The sequence below is a fragment of the Protomyctophum bolini genome, assembly GCF_963924005.1.
Source record: "Protomyctophum bolini genome assembly, chromosome: 11".
In the NCBI taxonomy this organism is placed as follows: Eukaryota; Metazoa; Chordata; class Actinopteri; order Myctophiformes; family Myctophidae; genus Protomyctophum; species Protomyctophum bolini.
This window is the reverse complement of record NC_137872.1, coordinates 699,552-723,214: the sequence shown is the minus strand read 5'-3', so window position 1 is coordinate 723,214 and position 23,663 is coordinate 699,552. Positions and strand designations below refer to the sequence as shown.

The 23,663-nt window shown below is 48.4% G+C and overlaps 1 protein-coding gene across 5 annotated transcripts in view; it reads right to left on the bottom strand.

The window, feature by feature from the left end:
• Positions 1-1,584: 1,584 nt before the first annotated feature.
• Positions 1,585-23,663, bottom strand: part of caskin1 (CASK interacting protein 1) — a 132,222-nt gene continuing 110,143 nt past the window's right edge. For 2 of the 5 annotated variants that reach the window (XM_080776015.1, XM_080776019.1), the window contains 11 exons: positions 22,425-22,540; positions 17,079-17,180; positions 15,944-16,082; positions 15,418-15,564; positions 13,454-14,714; positions 12,711-12,951; positions 10,514-10,942; positions 8,634-9,029; positions 7,262-7,589; positions 5,503-6,109; positions 1,585-4,080 (listed from right to left, as the gene is read on the bottom strand). In XM_080776015.1, the coding sequence (XP_080632141.1) occupies positions 3,984-4,080; positions 5,503-6,109; positions 7,262-7,589; positions 8,634-9,029; positions 10,514-10,942; positions 12,711-12,951; positions 13,454-14,714; positions 15,418-15,564; positions 15,944-16,082; positions 17,079-17,180; positions 22,425-22,540 (3,863 nt within the window). In that variant the 3' untranslated portion in view covers positions 1,585-3,983. The remainder of the gene's footprint in view (positions 4,081-5,502; positions 6,110-7,261; positions 7,590-8,633; positions 9,030-10,513; positions 10,943-12,710; positions 12,952-13,453; positions 14,715-15,417; positions 15,565-15,943; positions 16,083-17,078; positions 17,181-22,424; positions 22,541-23,663) is intronic. The other 3 variants (XM_080776017.1, XM_080776018.1, XM_080776016.1) reach the window with 3 other exon arrangements.

Here is a 23,663-nt window from a genome sequence, read left to right as displayed (position 1 = left end):
TATACCGTACCCTCTGTTTGTTCACACAGCTCTGCTCCTCTCTCCATCTCAACTCAAAGCCGTTGTCATGGCAACACACCGCACAGTAACCATGGTGAGGATGAGGATGATGAGGATGATGTCGATGCCAGAGATTGTCATGGCAACATAGGCTGGGTGACTGCGAGGAGTGTGGGAAGGGATATGCTCCAAGGAGGTCAGGAGGTCAGGAGAAGACTGGAGGAGGAGAGGAGAAGAATGGAGAAGAGGAGAGGGAGAGGAGAAGAGGAGGAAGACGAAGAGGGAGAGAGACTGAGAGAAAGAGACGGAATGGAAGTGAAGGTTGTGTGAAAGTACTTCAGCAGCGATTCCCAACCTGTGGTCCGGTCCCCACTGGTGGAACGTGAGGATGTTGCAAGCGGGCCCCCTAACATTTGGCAAAACACTAACATTTTATAATATATACATAAAATTGTTCACACCCGTGTGAAGTGAGGGGCGCTCTTATCATCGTACATCATCATGGCGTAAAATAGACACTATAGCCCTCATTTATCAACGTGTATTTTTAGATTTTATGTAAGTGTTTTTGGAGTACACTCACGTCGGCACGGCATTTATGAAGTGATCGCAAACAGCTGATCCTAGCTCCAGATACAGGTTGGGAAGCGCCATCTCTCTGACCGTACTAACGGTCCTCATCATAACCATCCTGTTAAGGCCTTCGTACAGTACAGGATGCCCTGAGCGGCATGATTCAATATTGAGTCAAAGTAAAGACGCAGCATTGGACAATAATATTTCACATCTACTGTATAATATATGCCTGAAGCAAAGAGAGCGCATCGACCATCGACGTTTAAACGCTCTAAAGTCGAGCGATATTGAACAGCGCGACGTCCCACAACAGCATCCCAGTTGGAGAAGAAGAAGACTGCTAAACCTGTGTGTGGATTTCCTGAGCTATAATGTGACAAACATTTAGTGAATGGACTAGTGAGAGAGACCTGTCCGGTACCAGTGGTACCAGTACCAGCTCGTTGTACCAGTGGTACCAGTACCAGTGGTACCAGTACCAGCTCGTTGTACCAGTGGTCGACGCTGTCACGATCACATTCACCAAATGTCAGTTCAATGGAGTGACACAGCTGCCTCCATTCACTATATATATATTGTTGTGCACCTTCCAATTGCCTCTTTCCCATTTAGTGCCTTTAATAACTAGAAGTTTGTGTCTATATTTGTTAGAGGAGTTTTGTTGTTGTTGTTGTTGTTGTTGTTTGTAAGCAGCAGCATTAGCTCACACTCAGAACACTGAGTGGAACAGTAAAGCTACTGTACTATGACCCTAACATTATACCTCCTGAGGAGCTTCTCAGGCAGAGTAGAAACGTCTGGCTCTGTGAGACGTAATAATAAATACCTCCACTCCACCATTAAACCTCATCCACCTGACAAAATGTCAGCCCAGAAGAACACCATCCTAGTTCTGAGTATCACCTCATGACACCTGTCCACGTGACGGGACCGTACCTATTCCCTCAGCCCTATGTTCCCTCGGGTCCGCGTCAATATGCCGACGGTCCGATGGACAACCTACCTCAAACCCTCACCCTAACCCTAACCTCCCCCGGGGCAGACACCTAAACCTAACCACCCACCCTCTCCCGACCCCCAGCGCACCTCGCACCAATGCTCCTTCTGAGGGAACATAGGGCTGAGGGAACATAGGTATGACCCCCACGTGACCTGCCCGAAGAAAACCTTACATTTACCACAAACCTTGCAGACTCCCTCCCTAAAAAGGCCTAGAAGCCTTCCAATCAACTTGCCATAGAACTATTGAGGACTGTCACGTACTAGACCTGTCAAATGACTCCTCTCCTCTCCTCTCCTCTCCATCTGTCTCCCTGATATTCCTCCACGAGCCCACATTGTGCTGTTCAGGTGTGTGCAAGCGGGGCGTGTGGGTCTTTGTGCTTCCCTTGTGTGTGTGTGTGTGTGTGTGTGTGTGTGTGTGTTGGAGGTACAGAGATGCGAGGGTGAAGGAGGAGAGGGAAGGAAGGAGGGTTGTATGGATGCAGCCTGCAGGAAGGTGATGGAACTGCGAGTTCTGATTGAATTCAGGCATCGTAATATTTAAAAAAAATATACCATCCAATGCCTACTGTAGCACATGCACACACAAACACACACACACACACACACACGCACACGCTCACAAAACACACACAAACACACCCACACAGGCGCACACACACACACACATACACACACGTCTATTTTTACACCATGCATGCACAGTTGTACACGCACACACACACACGTCAGAAGCAGAGTATTCTCAATTTGGTCACGGATAAAGTTTTTTTTTTTTCTTTTTTTCTTTTACCACCAGGTCATTTACATGGTTACAACACCAGAGGGCACCATTCCACACACAACTTTACACATCAAACCATAGAGACCTAGAGATTTCATATTCATGTATATTATTATTATTATTATTATATTATATTATTGTGCTAATGCAGTTAGATATAAACTCTCCATGCTTACAATGTACACATACCATACTATGATTCATTACAGGGCTGAGGTTCTTCAACTCAGCGTTTGTTCGTTAGGTCGGGTTGTTGTCGCGACGGCGTCTCCGGCAGAGTTCTGAAAAGACTCGCTTCTCTCGTCTCCTGGGTTTTACTCTGACTCCCCGTCTCTCTGGCAACCACTCCATTAATGTCTTCTTCTGTGACTCCCTTTTCACAACCACTCCATTAATGTCTTCTTCTGTGACTCCCTTTTCACAACCACTCCATTAATGTCTTCTTCTGTGACTCCCTTTTCACAACCACTCCATTAATGTCTTCTTCTGTGACTCCCTTTTCACAACCACTCCATTAATGTCTTCTTCTGTGACTCCCTTTTCACAACCACTCCATTAATGTCTTCTTCTGTGACTCCCTTTTCACTTCTCCTACGGAGTTTCTTTCTCGCCATTTTCTCTTCCTTTGTGTGTTTCTCCTTGTCCTTCTTGCTCTCTCTCTCTGTCTCTCTCTCTGTCTCTCTCTCTGTCTCTCTCTCTCTCTCTCTCTCTATGTCCTGGTCATTAATAAGTGGAAGTACAGAGGAAGGGGTTGGAGGTTCGAGTGTTCGACAGAGGTTTACAACGGATGAAGGAATCCAGAGAGTCTCCTGTTCCACCAAAATAACTTCTAGAGAAGGGTTCTAGAACTGGTTCCGTTCTAGATTCTTGGAACCTTTTGGTGCTTTCATTCAACGGAACCGGCGGACATTTTCTTTTGTTTGTTCCAGTTCTGAACCAACTTTTTAGGGGTTCTGAAACCAATTCATTTTCAGTGGAAACGCTCTATATTATATTAGGGCGAACCGGTTCAACCCTGGTGGCAACGGAGCCCGAGAGAGAGAGAGAGAGAGAGAGAGAGAGAGAGAGTGTGGAGTAATCCGAGTTCCCAGAAGTTTTATTTTTCGCCACTAGGCGGGCGAGAAAGACTTCTGGGGAAAAAAGGACCGTATCCCTGTGAGGGAAGTACGTTGCGCTCAGAATCTGAGCGGACACTCCCCTTTCCGGTCTGAAGCACTGTGCATACCATGAAAATAGTCCGAAGGGAATCCAATTCCAAATTGAATTGTAGTAGGCCACCACCGCTCAAAGGAGCAATTGTTTCCCTTCCGTCTTATTTAGATGTAGCGCCCACTCCATGTGGAACCCGCCCCTGTCTTTTGATTCGCATTTCATTTGAAACGCAACGCACTGGGCCACGCCCCCTGCTGCACAGGATCTGAGGCCAATTTTCCTAGACTAGGTGTGGAGCTGTGATAGAGAGAGAGAGATGAAAAGGAGAGAGAGAGAGAGAGAGAGAGACAGAGAGATGAAGAGGAGGAGAGAGAGAGACAGAGAGGAGGGACGCTGTGAGCGTGGCGTCCTAACGTGGCGTTGCCATGGAGACGAGGGGCCGAAGCGCTGAGTCATCGTTACGTGGTCGTTACTCCAACATGGCGTCCAGCTGGTCGGCCAGGTCGTCAAACATGCTGCCGATGTCGTCCAGGATACTGACGGTGGTCTTCTGCTGCGCCACGGAGCTGCACGCACACACGCACGCACGCACGCACGCACACACACACACACACACACACACACACACACACACACACACACACACACACACACACACACACACACACACACACACACACACACACACACACACACACACACACACACACAGTCATTATCGGTTCTTGCAATTGCAAATTTAATGTAAATTAAATCATGTCCGTCTGCTTCTAGTGAGCAGAAAGAATCAATAATAAGCAGACTTGGTAACCTGACTGTAGAAAGTAACAGTACAGTAAAGAACCTGGGGGTTATTATTGATTCACACATTAATCATGTCACCAAGATTGCCTTTTTTCACCTTAGAAATATTGCACGAATCAGAGCCTATTTGTCCTTGGACGATGCAAAAACGCTAATCCACGCCTTTGTTTTTTCTCGGCTTGATTACTGCAATGCACTTTTTTCAGGACTGCCTAAGAAAACAACTGACGGATTACAACTTGTCCAAAATGCAGCCAGAGTTACTCCAGTTTTGGCATCACTGCACTGGCTTCCGGTTGTTTTTAGGACTGATTTTAAAATTATTTTACTTGTCTATAAAGCTCTCATGGTCTCGCACCTTCCTACCTACATGACTGCCTGCCTAAATATGTCCCAAACCCCCCTTAAGGTCTTCCATGCTGGCCCGCTCGCTTTGCCTAAAAAAATGGCAACTAAAAAATACGGGGAAGCAGCTTTTTGCTTCTACGGGCCGTCGGCATGGAACAAGCTCCCACTGTACCTTCGTCAGGTAGCCTCTGTAGACATTTTTAAAGCTCAGCTCAAGACCCACTTCTACAACATTGCTTTTAATTGATCTTTTATTTTTTGTTATTCATGTCCTCACTGTATTGCATTACTGCTTGTTTTTTAATGTCGTTGCCTTGCTTTTCTTTTATTCTCCATTGCTCTGTAAAGCACTTTGAGCTGCATTTCATGTCATGAAAGGTGATATACAAATAAAGTTTTATTATTATTATTATTATAACAGTATGGTGTGTGTGTGTGTGTGTGTGTGTGTGTGTGTGTGTCTGTACTGTATACTGTACACACACACACACGCGTGCGTGAGTGTGTCTGTGCATGTGTGCGTGCGTGCGTGCGTGCGTGCATGTGTGTGTGTGTGTGTGTGTGTGCGTGCGTGCGTGTGTGTGTGTGTGTGCGTGCGTGCGTGCGTGGGTGTGTGTGTGCGTGTGTGTGTGTGTGTGTGTGTGTGTGTGTGCGTGTGTGCGTGAGAGAGAATAAATGATCTTAGCTCTTGCATTATGTTCTTCAACCAAAATCATCACGCTGTGGCGTATGTATGGTGTGTTTGTGTGTGAGTGTGTCTGTGCATGTGTGTGTGTGTGTGTGTGTGTGTGTGTGTGTGTGTGTGTGTGTGTGTGTGCGTGCGTACGGCCCCTCACTCGTTCTCCAGGCGTATCTTGTCCTCCACGGCCTGCAGCGCGGCGGCCAGCGAGGCGCTCGTCTCCTCCAGCTTCTGGTTCAGAGAGTCGTGGGCGGCGTTGACTCCTCCCCCTCCCCCTCCCCCTCCTCCTCCCCCCCCCAGGTCCACGGACACGCCCCCGATGGAGGAGCGCGGCGGCTTGACGGGCGGCGGGGTGGGGCTGGGCGTGGTGGCGGGGGGCGTGGTCTGGGGGGGCGTGGTGCCGCCGTGGGGGGGGCTCTGAGAGGAGGGGGGAGGGGGGCTGGGGGGGGTCTTGGCGTTGGGGGGGGAGGAGGGGGAGTGGTCGTTGGACGAGGGGAGGAGGGAGGGGGGCGAGCCGGCCTGTCTGCCCGGCGGCGTGGAGGCGTACTGAGGAGGCTTGGGGGAGGGGTTGGGGGCGGGGCTGGGGGCAGGGTTGGGGGCGGAGCTGGGGGAGGGGTTGGGGGCGGGGCTGGGGGCGGGGCTGGGGGAGGGGGAAGGGGAGGGCGGGCTGGTGAGGGACGTGTGGAGCAGTTTGGACGGCTTGGGGGCGGTGGGCGGGGGTGCCGGTTTGGGCGACACGGGAGGAGGAATCTTCTTGCCTTCCCCTGGAGAGAAAATATAGATATTATATTACACTATTACAGTTATTATATTAATACTGTATCTATTCTCCTCCCCCGACACGGTCCAGGCAGATGGCCAAGTGGGTGGCCACCCTAGAGTCGGGTTCTGTTCAGTTCTGTTCAGTTGGCCACCCACCCTAGAGTCGGGTTCTGATGGCCAGTTGGCCACCCACCCTAGAGGTGGGTTCTGTTCAGTTCTGTTCAGTTCAGTTGGCCATCCACCCTAGAGTCGGGTTCTGCTTGACGTTTTTTGTTACCACATTTTTAAAGCTCAGCTCAAGACCCACTTCTACAACATTGCTTTTCATTTTATTTTTTGTTATTCATGTCCTCACTGTATTGCATTACTGCTTGTTCTTAATGTTGTTGCCTTGCTTTTCTTTTATTCTCCATTTTTCTGTAAAGCACTTTGAGCTGCATTTCATGTCATGAAAGGTGCTATACAAATAAAGTTTTATTATTATTATTATTACTTTCACAATACTGCCCCCTGTGGGTGAGATCTGTGTCGGTTTTCTGCTCTACATGGGGGGGGTAGTACCACTACAGCTCAACTGGTAGTGGTACTACCCCCCCCATGAGACTTATTTGTTTATAAACATTTGGTATTTGTTTATAAACATTTTGGTATATGTTTATAAACAAATACCAAAATGTTTATAAACAAATACCAAATGTTTATAAACAAATACCAACATGTTTATAAACAAATACCAAATGTTTATAAACAAATAAGTCTCATGGGGGGGGTAGTACCACTACCAGTTGAGCTGTAGTGGTACTACCCCCCCTATTTGTTTATAAACATTTTGGTATTTTTTTACAAACATTTGTAAACAAGCTGTCAAGATGAGTTAGTTAGTTATGTATTTAAAGCAGTGGCTCTCAAAGGTGTGATCCAGGGACCCTCATGGTTCCTTGAGGGGGTTCCAAATGGACCCATTTTAGGTCTGTAACTCTGAGAGTGTAACACATGGACCCAAATGGACCCTTACAGGTCTGTAACTCTGAGAGTGTAACACATGGACCCAAATGGACCCTTACAGGTCTGTAACTCTGACAGTGTAACATATGGACCCAAATGGACACACACACACACACACACACACACACACACACACAGTGAGGTTTTACCTGGGTTCCCAGGAGTCCCGGGGCCCGGGAGGGGGACTCTCCTGTTGGAGGCGGGATGCGGGGGTCCCCCCTGGGGGGGCCCCTGGGGGCCACACTGTCTCTTTATCTGCGCCAGCACCGGCTTGGGGGACACGGGAGGCTTGGGCTTCCTCAGCGGAGCCCCGCCCCCGTCCACCACGCCGCCGCCCCCCACGCTGTCCCGCCGTAGCGGCGCGGCGGGCGTCGCCCCCTGCTGGGGCTGCGGCTGCTCCGTCACGCTGACGTCCGAGAGAGGCCGGCGCCTAGCGGCCGCCGCCATGCCGTTCTGGTAGGGCACGCTGCCGGCCTGCTGCCAGGAGGGGGGACGCAGGAGAGCACGGTTAGAATTAACTGAAACTAACAAAAAATAAACTTTTCGGTTAAGTGAACGAAATAAAAGCTAGAAAATGAAAAGAAAAACGATAACTATAACTGTAACTGTATTTTGTACTTACAAAACTATCTGAAATCATTACATACAAAATTCCCTTAGTTTGAATTTTTTGTCAATTTATTCATGAACTTAATCTGTAACTGTGAATATTCTTTTCTTGGGTTTTACTTACACTCTGGACCTTTTCAATCGTCAGGTACGGGATTGAAAAGGGCAGGCAAAACTAAAACTAACGAATTCAAACTGAACTAAAACTATAAGCGTACAAAAGAAAACTAATAAAAACTAACTAAAACTATAACTGAATAAAAAAATGAATAAAATATGTGACCAAATTTGACTGAGGGACTGCCATTGGATTTTTTTGAATTTTCGTTTTTTCACGTCATGTGTCATGTCATGTCAAGCAGGGAATCATAGCTTCAAATTGACATATTGGTTGTTCAGTTTGACCCACCAGTTTTGGAGATATGGCAGAAATCAGCGAGTTGAGAAAACAGGCTTGAAAAGGTTCACTTCTGTGGTCTCTAACATTACACCTATAGCTACATGTTTAAGCATTTATTTCATATTTACATGTCTTCTGTGGTCTCTAACATTACACCTATAGCTACATGTTTAAGCATTTATTTCATATTTACATGTCTTCTGTGGTCTCTAACATTACACCTATAGCTACATGTTTAAGCATTTATTTCATATTTACATGTCTTCTGTGGTCTCTAACATTACACCTATAGCTACATGTTTAAGCATTTATTTAATCTTTACATGTCGATTTCAGCTTTGACACTTATTTCAGACATGCTCTAGTATGTGAAGAGTCTGCCTGTGCTATTAACTCATTTTGGAGGAAAAATAAATAAAGTTTTTCTCCTCAGGTGAAAAGCTGGAATTTGCGCGATGGCCAGTCAAATCTGGTCACATATATTTGAATGAAAAATCCAAAACAATGAGAACCTTGTCGTGGAGGAGCTGATGATGCCCGGCGGGAACGCCGTGCTGATGCCCGGCGTTGGGAACGCCGTGCTGCTGATGCCCGGCGGCATCGGGAACGGCGTCCGGCTCTCCGTTGGCGGTGGGCACGAGGTCGGCGAAGCCGTCAGGCTCCTTGTCGCGGCTCTTGGGTCTCCGCTTGACGGTGGACGACTCCTGGAGGGTGAAGCGGGAGCCGTTGGGGTGCTGATGGGGCGCCGCCGCCGCCGCCTGGGGGAGGGGCTGGGCGGCCTGGGGGAGGGGGAGGGGCCCGGCGTCCTGGTCGTGGCCCAGCGGGGGGGGGCTCTGGGTCCCGCCGCCGCCCCCCTCGTCGTCCGGCGGACCTGTCCCGTCTCCCTGGAGACAAACACAAAATAAACACTAACGGAAAAGTTCATACATTCATGGCACTGGTGAGTTCACACACAGATATATATATATATATATACACGTAGCAACGCACAGGAAGAACATAGCTGAACATACATGAATGGTTCTTTAATGTACAACTAACAGTATACATATATTTACACAACTGTGACATTTACACGTTATATACAAATACAGTAGTACAGCAGCATTAGCATGCTAAAGCAGATTACTTGATTAGCTTACATTACATTACATTACACTGCATTAGATAGATAGATAGATAGATAGATAGATAGATAGATAGATAGATAGATAGATAGATAGATAGATAGATAGATAGATAGATAGATAGATAGATTGATAGATAGGGGGGTGTCACAATACACTAATGTGACGATATTATGATACACAATATTGGAATCACGATAACAAGACAATATATATTTTAAGATTTTTCAATTGAAGTTTTTTCAATTCTTCCAGTTATCAACATTCCCAGTTTCAGTTTGCTATGTGGTGAAATCTGCATGGAATAGAATAGCCAATTCTGAACACTTTATACGCCATTTTGCAAGACTCATTTGTGGAAAAAGAACATTGAATAGTCTAGTCCCCGATAATTATAATACAACCCAGTTTTTAGGATATTTCCTTTGCATATGAAATATGTACTATATACGTCTGTGTATGTTTATATTTGTTGACAGAGTCTCTTGTTCTGCACCAGGCAGGATATACTGTAGGGTGTATACATTTGTATACTGTATACTTTATGTGTTTGAGGGTGTCTTTATTAATAATAATCAAGTAATCATTATTGATTCTGAATTGAATTTTAATTCACACATTAATCATGTTACCAAGATTGCCTTTTTTCACCTTAGAAATATTGCACGAATCAGAGCCTATTTGTCTTTGGACGATGCAAAAACGCTAATCCACGCCTTTGCTTTTTCTCGGCTTGATTTATACTGCAATGCACTTTATTCAGGACTGCCTAAGAAAACAACTGACAGATTACAACTTGTCCAAAATGCAGCAGCCAGAGTTTTAACTAGAACTAAGATGAGAGAACATATTACTCCAGTTTTGGCTTCACTGCACTGGCTTCTGGTTGTTTTTAGGATTGATTTTAAAATTATTTTACTTGTGTATAAAGCTCTCAATGGTCTCGCACCTTCCTACCTACATGACTGCCTGCCTAAATATGTCCCAAACCGCCCCCTAAGGTCTGGTGTGACACCCCAAATAGATAGAATGTCAGACAGACAGACAGACAGACAGGTCAGGTAGACAGAAGGTGAGGTAGGTAGACAGACAGACAGAAAGCCAGCCAGCCAGACAGACAGTCATAGGTACAGTATGTAACTGTCCTCTCCCAGACAGACAGACAGACAGACAGACAGTCATAGGTACAGTATGTACCTGTCCTCTCCCAGACAGACAGACAGACAGTCATATACAGTAGATATACAGTAATAGACAGTATGTACCTGTCCTCTCCCTTGGCGCCGGATGGTCCCTTGGCCCTCGTCGGCGAACGGCAGGTTCTCCGACGAGCTGCCGCTGCCCCCCGACCCGGGGTGGGGCGAGGAGGGGGGGTGGGGGGAGGAGGGGGTGTGGGGGGAGGAGGGGGAGGCGGAGGCGGAGCTAGAGAGCAGCGGCGGCGAGATGGGCGGCGGCGTGTCGGCGCGCGGGGGCGGGGACTGGGAGGAGGCGGGGTCATCGGGCTGGTCGGCGACGCCCACGGCCACGGACAGGCAGGGCGAGGGGGAGGGGCCTGAGGGGGAGGGGCCTGAGGGGGAGGGGCCTGGCTGGTCCCTCCGGGCGGCGGCGACCAGCTCCGAGACGGGACCGCTGATGGTCCGACGCCGGTTCACCACCTCACCGTCCAGACCCAGAGCGGCCCGGGGCCGACCCACCTGGACACACACACACGCACGCACGCACGCACACGCACACACGCACGCACACACGCACACACACACACACACACACACACACACACACACACACACACACACACACACACACACACACACACACACACACACACACACGCGCGCGCATGCATGCACGCACGCACGCACACACAGGAATGGAGATTTAATAATGCTGCACGCCTGCACTTTTGTTGGATAAGCATGAAGAAACATGAAATCACGGCAAGAGCTACTGTAGTTTGACTGTCACCAAACTGGATAATATTGGGCAGAGTGAGGAGGAACTCCTGCTATACTTTACTGTACCGGACGACACGACGACACTTCTCCAATCTAACTTGTTGAACAAACTACAGTAATAAACTCACCAATAGTAAAAGTATTTACACACTGTAGTTGTCCCCATTGAGCGTATGAGCCTATGAGGCATAATTATCGCATTATGCTTTTCCCAAAGAAAAACTGTCTTGAATGCTGCTAGTGCCACCGCCGATCCGCACCTACACGAGTGAGGGTGACGGCAAAACCCACGGCTTGTATATGATATGAAAACAATCAGCCAGGAATGGATTAGTACTGAAGTTGGCGAACTACCAACAAAGCAACAGAGCTCACAGCTGCATGTCTGCTGTAGAAAAGCAAAAAATAAAAAAATCATTCAAAATAATATTAACGATTACTCGATTTTTGGTTTACAGTGTCGACTACCGTTTTGCTAGTCGACTAGTCGACTAATCGATTTCTATGTTAATGCCCTATAAGACAGGGATATGTTAGATATGGAAAGGAAATTGAAGATGACTTACATTAGTTTATCACATAGAATAATACACACTATGTAAAAGTGACATATAGTCATTGTGGTATGTGTTCAATATACATTATGATAATATATATTCCTGTACTTCTTTCTCTCAGTTGTGGCAAAGACGCTGTGCTTGGCACAGTTAAGGTGCGATTCTAGGTGATTACCTACTGTACCCACCACGGAGGGTTGGAATACGACAAAATGAAGTCACTGAGCCACAGGGAAAAGTGACTCACCGTTTACCTCAGCCCACCTCAGCACCAGATACTTCAGGCTTCGCTTCGGAGACCTTTTTGGTCTAAGTGCAAAGTTATGATGATCAAATGAAATGAATCTCCATGTTCATTCTATGACCAAAATAAACTCTCCGAAGCGAAGCCCAAAGTGTAGCTCGCGCCAACTAATTCGTATATTTTGTGAGTAACTGTATCTGTAAAACGTTGTGAAAGGAGTACAGCAGTGGTTCTGTATCTGTAAAACGTTGTGAAAGGAGTACAGCAGTGGTTCTGTATCTGTAAAACGTTGTGAAAGGAGTACAGCAGTGGTTCTGTATCTGTAAAACGTTGTGAAAGGAGTACAGCAGTGGTTCTGTATCTGTAAAACGTTGTGAAAGGAGTACAGCAGTGGTTCTGTATCTGTAAAACGTTGTGAAAGGAGTACAGCAGTGGTTCTAAAGGAGTACAGCAGTGGTTCTAAAGGAGTACAGCAGTGGTTCTAAAGGAGTACAGCAGTGGTTCTAAAGGAGTACAGCAGTGGTTCTAAAGGAGTACAGCAGTGGTTCTAAAGGAGTACAGCAGTGGTTCTAAAGGAGTACAGCAGTGGTTCTAAAGGAGTACAGCAGTGGTTCTAAAGGACTGTAGTGTACAGCAGTGGTTCTCAAAAGCTTCCATGTCTAAAAAACAAAAACAGGTATCGGAAAAAGGTTTATCTATATTCTACCTGCAGGAAGTTCCTCTGCAGCGCCATGCCCTTGGCTCCTCCCCCTATGGAGGACATCTCCAGCATGGCGGCGATGCTCCTCACGCTCCCCACGCTGCTCGTCTCCACGGGAACGACCACCGCCGCCGTCGTCTCCGCGGAGATCACGCCCAGGTCGCTGGCACGCCGCTGCTGGTGGTGGTGGTGGTGGTGGTGGTGGTGGTGGTAGGAGCCTGGCACGTCCAGCATGCCCCCCGTGCTGCTGGCAGTGGAAACAGCAAAGGTTCATATTATAGTCAGCCAAACGGCTACACACTAAAGCCAAGCGTTTAGGTTATAAACTGTTTTAAACACATAATTTGTAACACTTTTTAAACGTATAAACAGAAGAACATGTTTAATCGCCTGTAACACTTTTTAAACACATAAACGTGTTTAGTTTTTACAATCAAAGTCAGTCATATTATATAGGTGTTTATAATTTGAACACTAGGTGTTCTCGTGAGGTGTTTGAGTGAACTCGTGTTCTACTGTATTGTATGAATTCACTTTTAACGCATTTTATTATTACACACATGGTGTTTAGGTTTAAACGCGTCACATGTTCCAGGGATTTACAGTGTACTAAACAGTTTTAACAGCACTAAATAAAAAAATAAAAAAATAAAAGCTAAATAAAAACTAGCAAACCCGCTCTAAAAACGAACTGAATCTAAACCGAAAAAAGTGAAAACCAACTAAAACTAAAGTATAATGAATCTAACCTGACGGTGAAGGCGGCGGCAGCGGCGCGCGCGTTGGCGTTCACGTTGGCCTCCGTCAGGTTGGAGGCGGAGCCTGAGGACGAGGAGGAGGAGACCGCCGAGCTGGAGCGCTTGGGCGGCGGCGGGGGCGGGCCCTTCTTCTTCTGGCGCATCATGGCGAAGGACTGCGATTGGCTGCGGTTCACCAGGTTCTTGTCCTGGCTGCGCACCGAGTGGCTGCGGCTGACGCGGTGCGGCGTCACCGTGGCGTACTTCCCCCCTCCTCCTCCTCCTCCTCCTCCTCCGCCCAGGGCGCCCGTCAGGGGCGTCCCCTGACCCCTGCCCATGGTCGCTGACCCCCCGCCTATGACCCCTCCTCCTCCTCCGCCCCCTCCCGTCCGCCTCTCTCCTCCTCCCCCGTCGTCGGCCTCTCCGTCAGACACGGCGTAGCGCGTCAGGCTGTGGGCGCGCTTCTGATGGAGACGCTCCCCGTTGCCCCCCTCCTCCCCCTCCCCCTCCTCCTCCTCCTCAGCCTCTGGAGGGAGGCAGAGGAGAGGCACGGCCACCTGGCCTATGGGATGGGGGCCCACCTGGCCTATGGGATGGGGGCCCACCTGGCCTTGGGGCCCCTGGGGGCCCACCTGGCCTTGTTGGGGCTGGGGGGGGACCTCCCTGCCCTCCGCTGCCCCCTGGTGGTGGTGGGGTTGGTGGTGCTGGGGCACCCCGCGTTGCGTGGGAGACTGCGGGGGGTGCGAGGCGCTGCGTGGGGACTGGGGCCTCTCGCCCTGCGGCTGCGTTGGTGGCGGTTTGGGCTTGTTGGGCTGAAGGGGAGGAGAGCAGGAGGAAGCAGCCGGGGCGCTCTGCACCGAGCAGGCCGAGGAGGACGAGGAGGTTCTGGGTTTGGAGGGCGTGGCGTGGGGCGGCGTGTAGGGCGGCGCCGGCTGGGAGTGGGAGTGGCGGAGTTTCCCCTGAGAGGAGACGGTGGTGGAGCGGTGGTGGGAGGAGGAGGAGGAGGAGCTCTGCTGTCTCATGGTCCGCGCCTCCTTCTTGGGAGGTGGTCCTACCCCCCCGCCTCCCCCCCCACCTCCCCCACCCCCACTCAGAACCTCGTCGTGGTCCTTGCTCAGGCTGCGGGTTCGCTGGCCTGACGCTGGCGCCGGGCCCGACTGGGTCGGAGGACTCTGAACCGACTGGGTCACAGGACTCTGAACCGACTGGGTCGCAGGACTCTCAGTGATCAACTCGGTTTCTTGGAAAGTGTTCATCTTAGGAGACATGACCTCTGGAGAGAGAGAGAGAGAGAGAGAGAATAGATATTAATAATATTAATATTTCATGCTCTCCACAGAGCCTATTTATCCCATGGAGGCAGGCATACTGTGAGTCTATTACTGCAGACAGTTCTAATTTAACAGTATATTTTAAATCATTACACTACTTATCCTATTATTACATTAAAGTATATTTTAAATCATCACACTACTATCCTATTATTACATCCGGTTGTTTTTAGGATTGATTTTAAAATTATTTTACTTGTCTATAAAGCTCTCAATGGTCTCGCACCTTCCTACCTACATGACTGCCTGCCTAAATATGTCCCAAACCACCCCCTAAGGTCTTCCACTGCTGGCCTGCTCGCTTTGCCTAAAAAAATGGCAACTAAAAAATACGGGGAAGCAGCTTTTTGCTTCTACGGGCCGTCGGCATGGAACAAGCTCCCACTGTACCTTCGTCAGGCAGCCTCTGTAGACATTTTTAAAGCTCAGCTCAAGACCCACTTCTACAACATTGCTTTTAATTGATCTTTTATTTATTTTTTGTTATTCATTCATTCCTCACTGTATTGCATAACTGCTTGTTTTTTAATGTTTATGCCTTGCTTTTCTTTTATTCTCCATTGCTCTGTAAAGCACTGCATTTCATGTCATGAAAGGTGCTATACAAATAAAGTTTTATTATTATTATTATTATTATTATCTCACCGTCGTGCGGTGGGCTGTCCATGGACATGACGTCCTGCTGCTGTGTGATTGGAGGAGCCTTCTTCCTGGGCGAGCCCCGTCCGTCTGTGGTTCCGCGCTGCATCTCCGCCAGACGCTTCACGGCCAGCATCAGCTTCTTCTGGTGGCCTGTTATTTATAGAGTCACTGGTTAGACCAGTCATCAGTCCTACAACCTATCTCAAACCCTCACCCTAACCTCCCACGGGGCAGCACACCTAAACCTAACCGTAACCCTCTCCCGACCCTTAACGCACCCCTCACCAACATTAAGTACCAGGTCTTATTACCTAACTTGAGTAAACTAAAGACCTAAAGACGTGATCAATGCCATTTGGCTATTTTGAGTGGCCAAAGAGCATTGATCACGCTTCCAGGTCTTTAGTTTAGTTCAGTGTGGTGATGCCTATCTCCTGTCTGTCTGTCTCACCCAGTTTGGTGATGCCTATCTCCTGTCTGTCTGTCTCACCCAGTTTGGTGATGCCTATCTCCTGTCTGTCTGTCTCACCCAGTTTGGTGATGCCTATCTCCTGCAGGTCTTCCCAGGTGATGTCTGTGATGAAGTCGATGTTCTCGTAACCATTCTGCACCAGCACCTGGTGGTACTGACTCAGACCAATGGCAGACAGCCACTCTCCCAGGTTGGCCTGTGGGGACGACAGAGAAAACAACCATTAGGCCAGTTCATACAACGACATTCTGCCAAGACAAATGTTTGAATAAAGACTATAGGGCCTCTGTAAGCACCTAAGACACCTGGCAAACTAATTCAGCCATTCGACTCCTGCTGCTGCTAGATAAACATAAACAACCCACAGTGTGCAGTCATGAAATACTTTTTTTAATGATGACGATGACGAAGAGGATGTGTACATTGTGTACATGTGTACATACATTTCCTTTGCATAAATTAGGAAGCAAGTGAAACACACTTTCTCACTCCCAGTTTCTGATGCTTCCATTGATTGATTGCTCAGATATTTGCAACCATAATTACTGCATTTCAGCGTCCACCTTCAGGAGGGAAAGGATCTTGTGTCTGTCTGTCTGTCTGTCTGTCTGTCTGTCTGTCTGTCTGTCTGTCTGTCTGTCTGTCTGTCTGTCTGTCTGTCTGTCTGTCTGTCTGTCTGTCCGTCCGTCTGTCACACCTTAGTCTTGTTTGACAACCTTAGAATACAGCTGAAAACCCCAGATTATACCTGGCTATTACAAAGAGCCATGCAATTCATGGGAATCGGGCATCAAACAAACTCTCAAAAATATGTAACCAATAACAAACTATTCTCTTTTGTCATACAACAACTGGGTCATATATCCCCAACATAAACTTTCAAAATGGTTTGCAATATTTAACTAGTTTACTATCGAGCAATTAAAAAGGATAGATGCTTAATCATATATCAGTCACCGATTTAAACAAGATCTGGCTCCTCAATGCTTTGCGTAATGTCCGTGACCGTAGGGTCCAGATCCACTAGAACACTAGCCTAGCGGCCTTAGCGCACTTAGGCTCAATGTAGCCTGACACCATGTCACCACTGTGTCCCGAGTGTGTGTGTGTGTGTGTGTGTGTGTGTGTGTGTGTGTGTGTGTGTGTGTGTGTGTGTGTGTGTGTGTGTGTGTGTGCGTGCGTCTCCACTCACAGGTTTCTGGTCGGGCAGCCATTCAGTAACACTCATCTTGTTGATCTCGTTGCTCATCTTCTTCCTGTGGCCTGGCTTGGTCACCCCGATGGCTGTGAGATCCTACACACACACACACACACACACACACACACACGCACACACACACACACACACACACACACACACACACACACACACACACACAAACAAACACATGAGATACAACTACAAGGTCAGGTACTGACGCAAATACATCATACTTCCATCAAAAGAAGCCCAACTTCTTTGGACTCCAGAGGATGCATATACTGTGTATATATATATATATATATATATATATATATATATATATGTGTACACACACTACACACACACACACACACACACACACACAGCCTATACCAACAGAAAAGAAAGGAGAGCTGGTGTAAAGTAAGGCGGTGATGCATGTCAGCAGCAGCCAATAAGAATCGTTCTGCTCATTTAGATCAGTGGTCTCAGCCAATAAGAATCATTCTGCTCATTTAGATCAGTGGTCTCAGCCAATAAGAATCATTCTGCTCATTTAGATCAGTGGTCTCAACCCCACATGATATATCATATTTTTGTTATTTAATTACCTAAAAAAAAAAGAGAAAAATAAGAAAGAAAGAAGGAAAAGAAAAAATATCATTACTGCAACAAAAGTAATCAACAAACTATGCTATAAAAACTGGTCAAAATAGTCAAATAATATTTAGGCAAGAAAAGTGAAAATAGCAACGCTATACAGTACTTTCACAATATTTATCTGTGGAACCGAGTCAAACAAAATGTAACGCCTCAACTCCTACAATTCCAATTACTTCAAAGTACACTTGGTTGAGAACACTTTCCACTGGAGACATTGGAGCTCTTTCAGCTCTGGTGGACACACTTTTACAAACACACACAAAAAACACTGGCCAACACAACACACAAGAACACTCGCCAACACAACACACAAGCCAACAACACATTCTTCTAAGTCGTCACATACTGGCGTCACGCAACGTTCAGAGTATTCCGAGTCATGTGACTGATGGAAGGAATGCAGAAGGTGGTTTTGTTGCCATTGAAAAACAAGGTGGTTTTGTTGCCATTGAAAAACATTCAAAACACGTTCAAAGCAATGAAGTCAAAACAAGGCAGGCAGTGCCGTTGAAGTTGGAATGGGTTACTGTATCATACTGTACGTCCTGTACGACCAAGGACCATGTCCCACTGGGAGGAGACCCCGGGGCTGACCAATTGGCGCAGTTGGAGGAAACACATCGACTCACTGGCCTCGGAACGTCTCGGGATCCCGAGTCACTAATGTTACTCTGGAGAGGGAAATCTGGAGCTCTCCGCTTACCCGACTACGGATAAGCAGTTGAACTGAAGATGGATGGAATATGACATAAATGTAATATGAAGTAAAAGTGTAATTCATTGTGGATTGTGGATGAAAAAGTTGTTTACAGGGGCTGAGTAAGATAAGTACTCTACCTGCTGTAGAGTATTGTCTTCACCTGCTCTAGTTCTAAAGTGTCCCGAGACAATTTGTACTTTTCCACTGTAAAAATAAAATTGATGAATTGATTGTTGTCAAAATTCAAACCCTTTAAGCCTGTGCCTTATTTCTGATTTATAAGTTATTCTATGAGGGCTATTTTACAGTTGTTCTATTTCCCCAAACACGGTGTCACTGATTGTGGACTGCAGGATATTTATAGATCCAGGCCTACTGTGTTGTTGAGCTGAAAATGGGTCGCTATAAAAGTTAGTTTATTTACTATTTTGATCTTAGTTTAGTTTTTGACAGTAGTTAGTTGGTCAAGAGACAGAACACAGTAATGGACAGGTGTAAGTGACCATTGAGATGCTTCCTTGTATAATTATTGATTGTAATTACTGTAAATCACCCATTAGTCTTAGATCAAAATGGCAGCTGTGAGGTTACACGGTATGCATCGTCGTTGGCATGTATTGATTTTAATTTGTGCGGCCAGTCTCGAGGAGACACACTTTAGCGCTATAACCTCCCTTGTGTTATTCAATGTCCAGATACTGTTCAACAGTCGTGCAAAAATGCAAACGCATGCAAAGGGAAGGTCTCACACGTGTTGACGGTGCATCCACAAGGCTATACAGTATGCCGGTACAGTATATGCCAGTACAGTAAGGCTACAGTAAGGCCGTGTGTAGTCTGAGAGTGCTGATGCGTGATTGATAAGACCAGAGGTCCCAGCAGATAAAGTGCAGGGAGGTGTGAGGTTTTATCAAGTGACAGGAAACAGTGTGATTACGGATCAATACAAGGTCAGAGGTCAGACTGGTGAGAGGTGAAAGGACAGCACAGTCATCAGAGGAGGGGGAGGGGACTAGGAGTCTGACCATCAGGAGGAGGAGGGGGGGAGGGGACTAGGAGTCTGACCATCAGGAGGAGGAGGAGGGGGGGGGGGGGACTAGGAGTCTGACCATCAGGAGGAGGAGGGGGGGGACTAGGAGTCTGACCATCAGGAGGAGGGGGGGGGAGGGGACTAGGAGTCTGACCATCAGGAGGAGGGGGGGGGAGGGGACTAGGAGTCTGACCATCCTCCAAACACAAGGTGTCACATGCATCTTAGAAATCACAATGAAGTCTGGCAGACTTATGTTGTGCTCCTTGGAGGTGACCTCTCTGGCGTGTTCTTTAAGGTTGGAACGAGGGGGTCGTGGGGTCAGGTTTCTCGGTGCCTTACCTCCGGGGTCATTCTGCTAATGGTGGGCAAGTCATACCCAGCGTCCGTGAAGTGTGGAGCGTAGAGCTGCAGCTGAAAGCCACTCAGCCATTGGACAACAGCCTCTGGGCTCTACAACGGGAGAGAAGACAGGGGGGGCACGCTGTCACCGGCTCCAGCTCTGGCTCTCATGAAGCCTTGTGGGGATTCTTCCAGGGCTAAGAACAACATCTAACAAACGTTTACATGGTCCAGTCTCCTCTCCTTTTGCAACTTTGATGTCCCTGTACCTGTGAAGCACCGGATCAGCCGTTTTAGGCTTGAGGCGCGTTGGTAGACTCCCTTTGTACCTAAACGTTTACATGGGTTTGAGAGAACACTGGGGATTATCACATCCCCATGGAGGCAGTTTTGGAGAATATGCCACATTTTTGCCAATAATTTCACCGTTCTGTGGTTAGTAGAAACCAGGTTACAATTGCAGGAAAGAGGAAAATCCTTGATTCCTTTATTGCCGCCAGTCCTGGCTCTGGGTAATCACAGCAAAACGTACAGTACAGTACAGTAACGTAGGTCAATATCTGTCCAGTTCTCAGATTGGAGGGGGAAGACACTCCGTAGAGAAGAGCTTCTAATCTCCTGTTAGACAAAGCTCTCCAGTGAGTTAAACACACTGACTAGCTTAATGAAGGATAACTAGACATCACTCAGCAGTGTGAGCCGGTGGCAGCAGAGCATTGCTAGGCAACCTGCCTGCTATACAGTAGCTATAGCACCTCAGGGCAGCATCCGTGATATTCTTTTTTATAAGCAAAGCTTAATGAGGAGTTTAGATGATCCGTGAAGCGACATCGGATTAGTTCAGCCTTAATAAACACCTTCATCAACTAGAGCAGAGTGTGAGAATGTTGACGTCAGGTTTCTGTTGGTGCAACAGAGGATACACACAGTGATAATGTATAGCGTGTAAACACTGACCCATTTTTACACTCTCTCTCTCTCTCGGGCCTAAAATAGCACCCCAGATGAGACCTCGTAGGAGTTATAAAGCTCTGTTCTCGGTAGAACTAGTTACAGCAGCGCTTTCTCTTTTCTACCACTAAGCCCTACATGCTTTTAGTGGACATACTGTAGGGCCCTCAGGGGCCAGGCCTCTATACCAGGTCTGCTCCTAGAGCTCACAACGCATCGCAATGAGATTCACGCTGAACTTTTGCCCCCAGAATTGGAGACTCTGGGGTGAACTCATGTGGTGAAATACGCTGTCTGTCTGTCTGTCTGTCTGTCTGTCTGTCTGTCTGTCTGTCTGTCTGTCTGTCTGTCTGTCCTCTTCAATCTCCACCTCTCATTCTGTTTGATTCCTTCCTTCCCGTGTTTCTCACATTCTTCCTTGCATTATATTGTTCATTTTACCCACTGTGTGTCTCTCTCTCTCTCTCTCTCTCTCTCTCTCTCTCTCTCTCTCTCTCTCTCTCTCTCTGTCTCTCTCTCTCTCTGTCTCTCTCTCTCTCTCCTCGGGGCTGCTCTCTACCAGAGGAATAGAAGAGGAGGCAGATGGCCACAGGAACCTGGCTAACATGGTTGTAATAGAAATGTACACACACACACACACACACACACACACACACACACACACACACACACACACACACACACACACACACACACACACACACACACACACAGTAGGCCCATGACATAACTACCACCTACTGTTAAAATATGCTCACCGGCACGCCTGAAATTGCTCCAATCGGACAACAACATACAGTAAACACATGTAGACCTACAACACACACAAACGCACGCACGCACATGCACGTACGTACACACGCACGCACGCATGCAAAAACACACCCACACACACACACCCACACACACACACGCGCGCGCACACACACACACACACACACACACACACACACACACACACACACACACACACACGCTCACACACACACACACACACAGTCTGTTTGTTATTTCAACAAGAGCTATGTTGGTATGACGCACTGTGCAGGCGTACATGATGTCTCCGTGATCAACATAAAACAGTTTTTCCTTCAAGCAAAACAAGCTGCAAAATATGAGAGAAGAGAGGCTGCAAAATGAAGAGGAGTGACTAGATATGGAGAGCAGAGACGACACAGATGAGGACAGGACAGGATTAGACTTTCTCTCTCTCTCTCTCACACACAGACACACACACACACACACACACACACTCACCGTGTCATGGTTGCATCCGCACGCTCGCAGCACGGACGATGCCAGTTGCGAGAGAAAGCGCTGAGGCAACATCTTGCCATGTGTGTGTGTTGAGGTTGTGTGTGTGTGTGTGTGTGTGTTGAGGTTGTGTGTGTTGGTGTGGATCTAAGTAGACCTACATATTGTCTTGAATGATGCGGTGTGTAGTGGTGAAGGCTGCAGGTATCATCTACTGTGTGTGTGTGTGTGTGTGTGTGTGTGTGTGTGTGTGTGTGTGTGTAATGGGAGAGACTGGGTGTCTGTGTGTGTGTGTGTGTGTGTGTGTGTGACAGGGGAATTGAGGCAGAGAGAGGGGAGGGAGAACAGGAGAGAGAGAGAGACAGAGAGAGAGAGAGGGTTGGTTCTGTGGGCATTTGGGGGCTGTCGTTCGTACCTTTGCTTCTCCTTGTTGCCCCTCCCCCTTCCTATTGGTTGCTGTGGCATCATAGGGCGGAGCTTCGTGAAGCGGGCAACCCGATTGGCTCGGCGTGCGAGAGGGGGCGGAGGAACCTGTACGGAGAAAAAAACAAAACAAGACAGGAATCAACCTTTCACCTCCGTTGATCAAAGTAACTAGTCCCTCCCCCCCCGATCAAAGTAACGTGTGATTACGGATCAATATCCCCCCCACCCCACCCCACCCCCCCCCCAGCCGCCCATTTCTTGTTTTACAAGAATCTGATCAATGCCCCCTTTTCAATTGCTTGACGATCGACCAATCAGATATCTGCATTCCCATGGTTACGAAACTGCCTTAAACACCCACATCCATTTTTACAGTCCTTCCTAAACACTCCCACATCATCCCCCTGGCCACTCCCACATCATCCCCCTGGCCACTCCCACATCCCCCTGGCCACTCCCACATCATCCCCCTGGCCACTCCCACATCATCCCCCTGGCCACTCCCACATCCCCCTGGCCACTCCCACATCATCCCCCTGGCCACTCCCACATCATCCCCCTGGCCACTCCCACATCATCCCCCTGGCCACTCCCACATCATCCCCCTGGCCACTCCCACATCATCCCCCTGGCCACTCCCAAATCCCCCTGGCCACTCCCACATCATCCCCCTGGCAACTCCCACATCCCCCTGGCCACTCCCACATCATCCCCCTGGCCACTCCCACATCATCCCCCTGGCCACTCCCACATCATCCCCCTGGCCACTCCCACATCATCCCCCTGGCCACTCCCACATCATCCCCCTGGCCACTCCCACATCATCCCCCTGGCCACTCCCACATCATCCCCCTGGCCACTCCCACATCATCCCCCTGGCCACTCCCACATCATCCCCCTGGCAACTCCCACATCCCCCTGGCCACTCCCACATCATCCCCCTGGCCACTCCCACATCATCCCCCTGGCCACTCCCACATCATCCCCCTGGCCACTCCCACATCATCCCCCTGGCCACTCCCACATCATCCCCCTGGCCACTCCCACATCATCCCCCTGGCCACTCCCACATCATCCCCCTGGCAACTCCCACATCCCCCTGGCCACTCCCACATCATCCCCCTGGCCACTCCCACATCATCCCCCTGGCCACTCCCACATCATCCCCCTGGCCACTCCCACATCATCCCCCTGGCCACTCCCACATCATCCCCCTGGCCACTCCCAC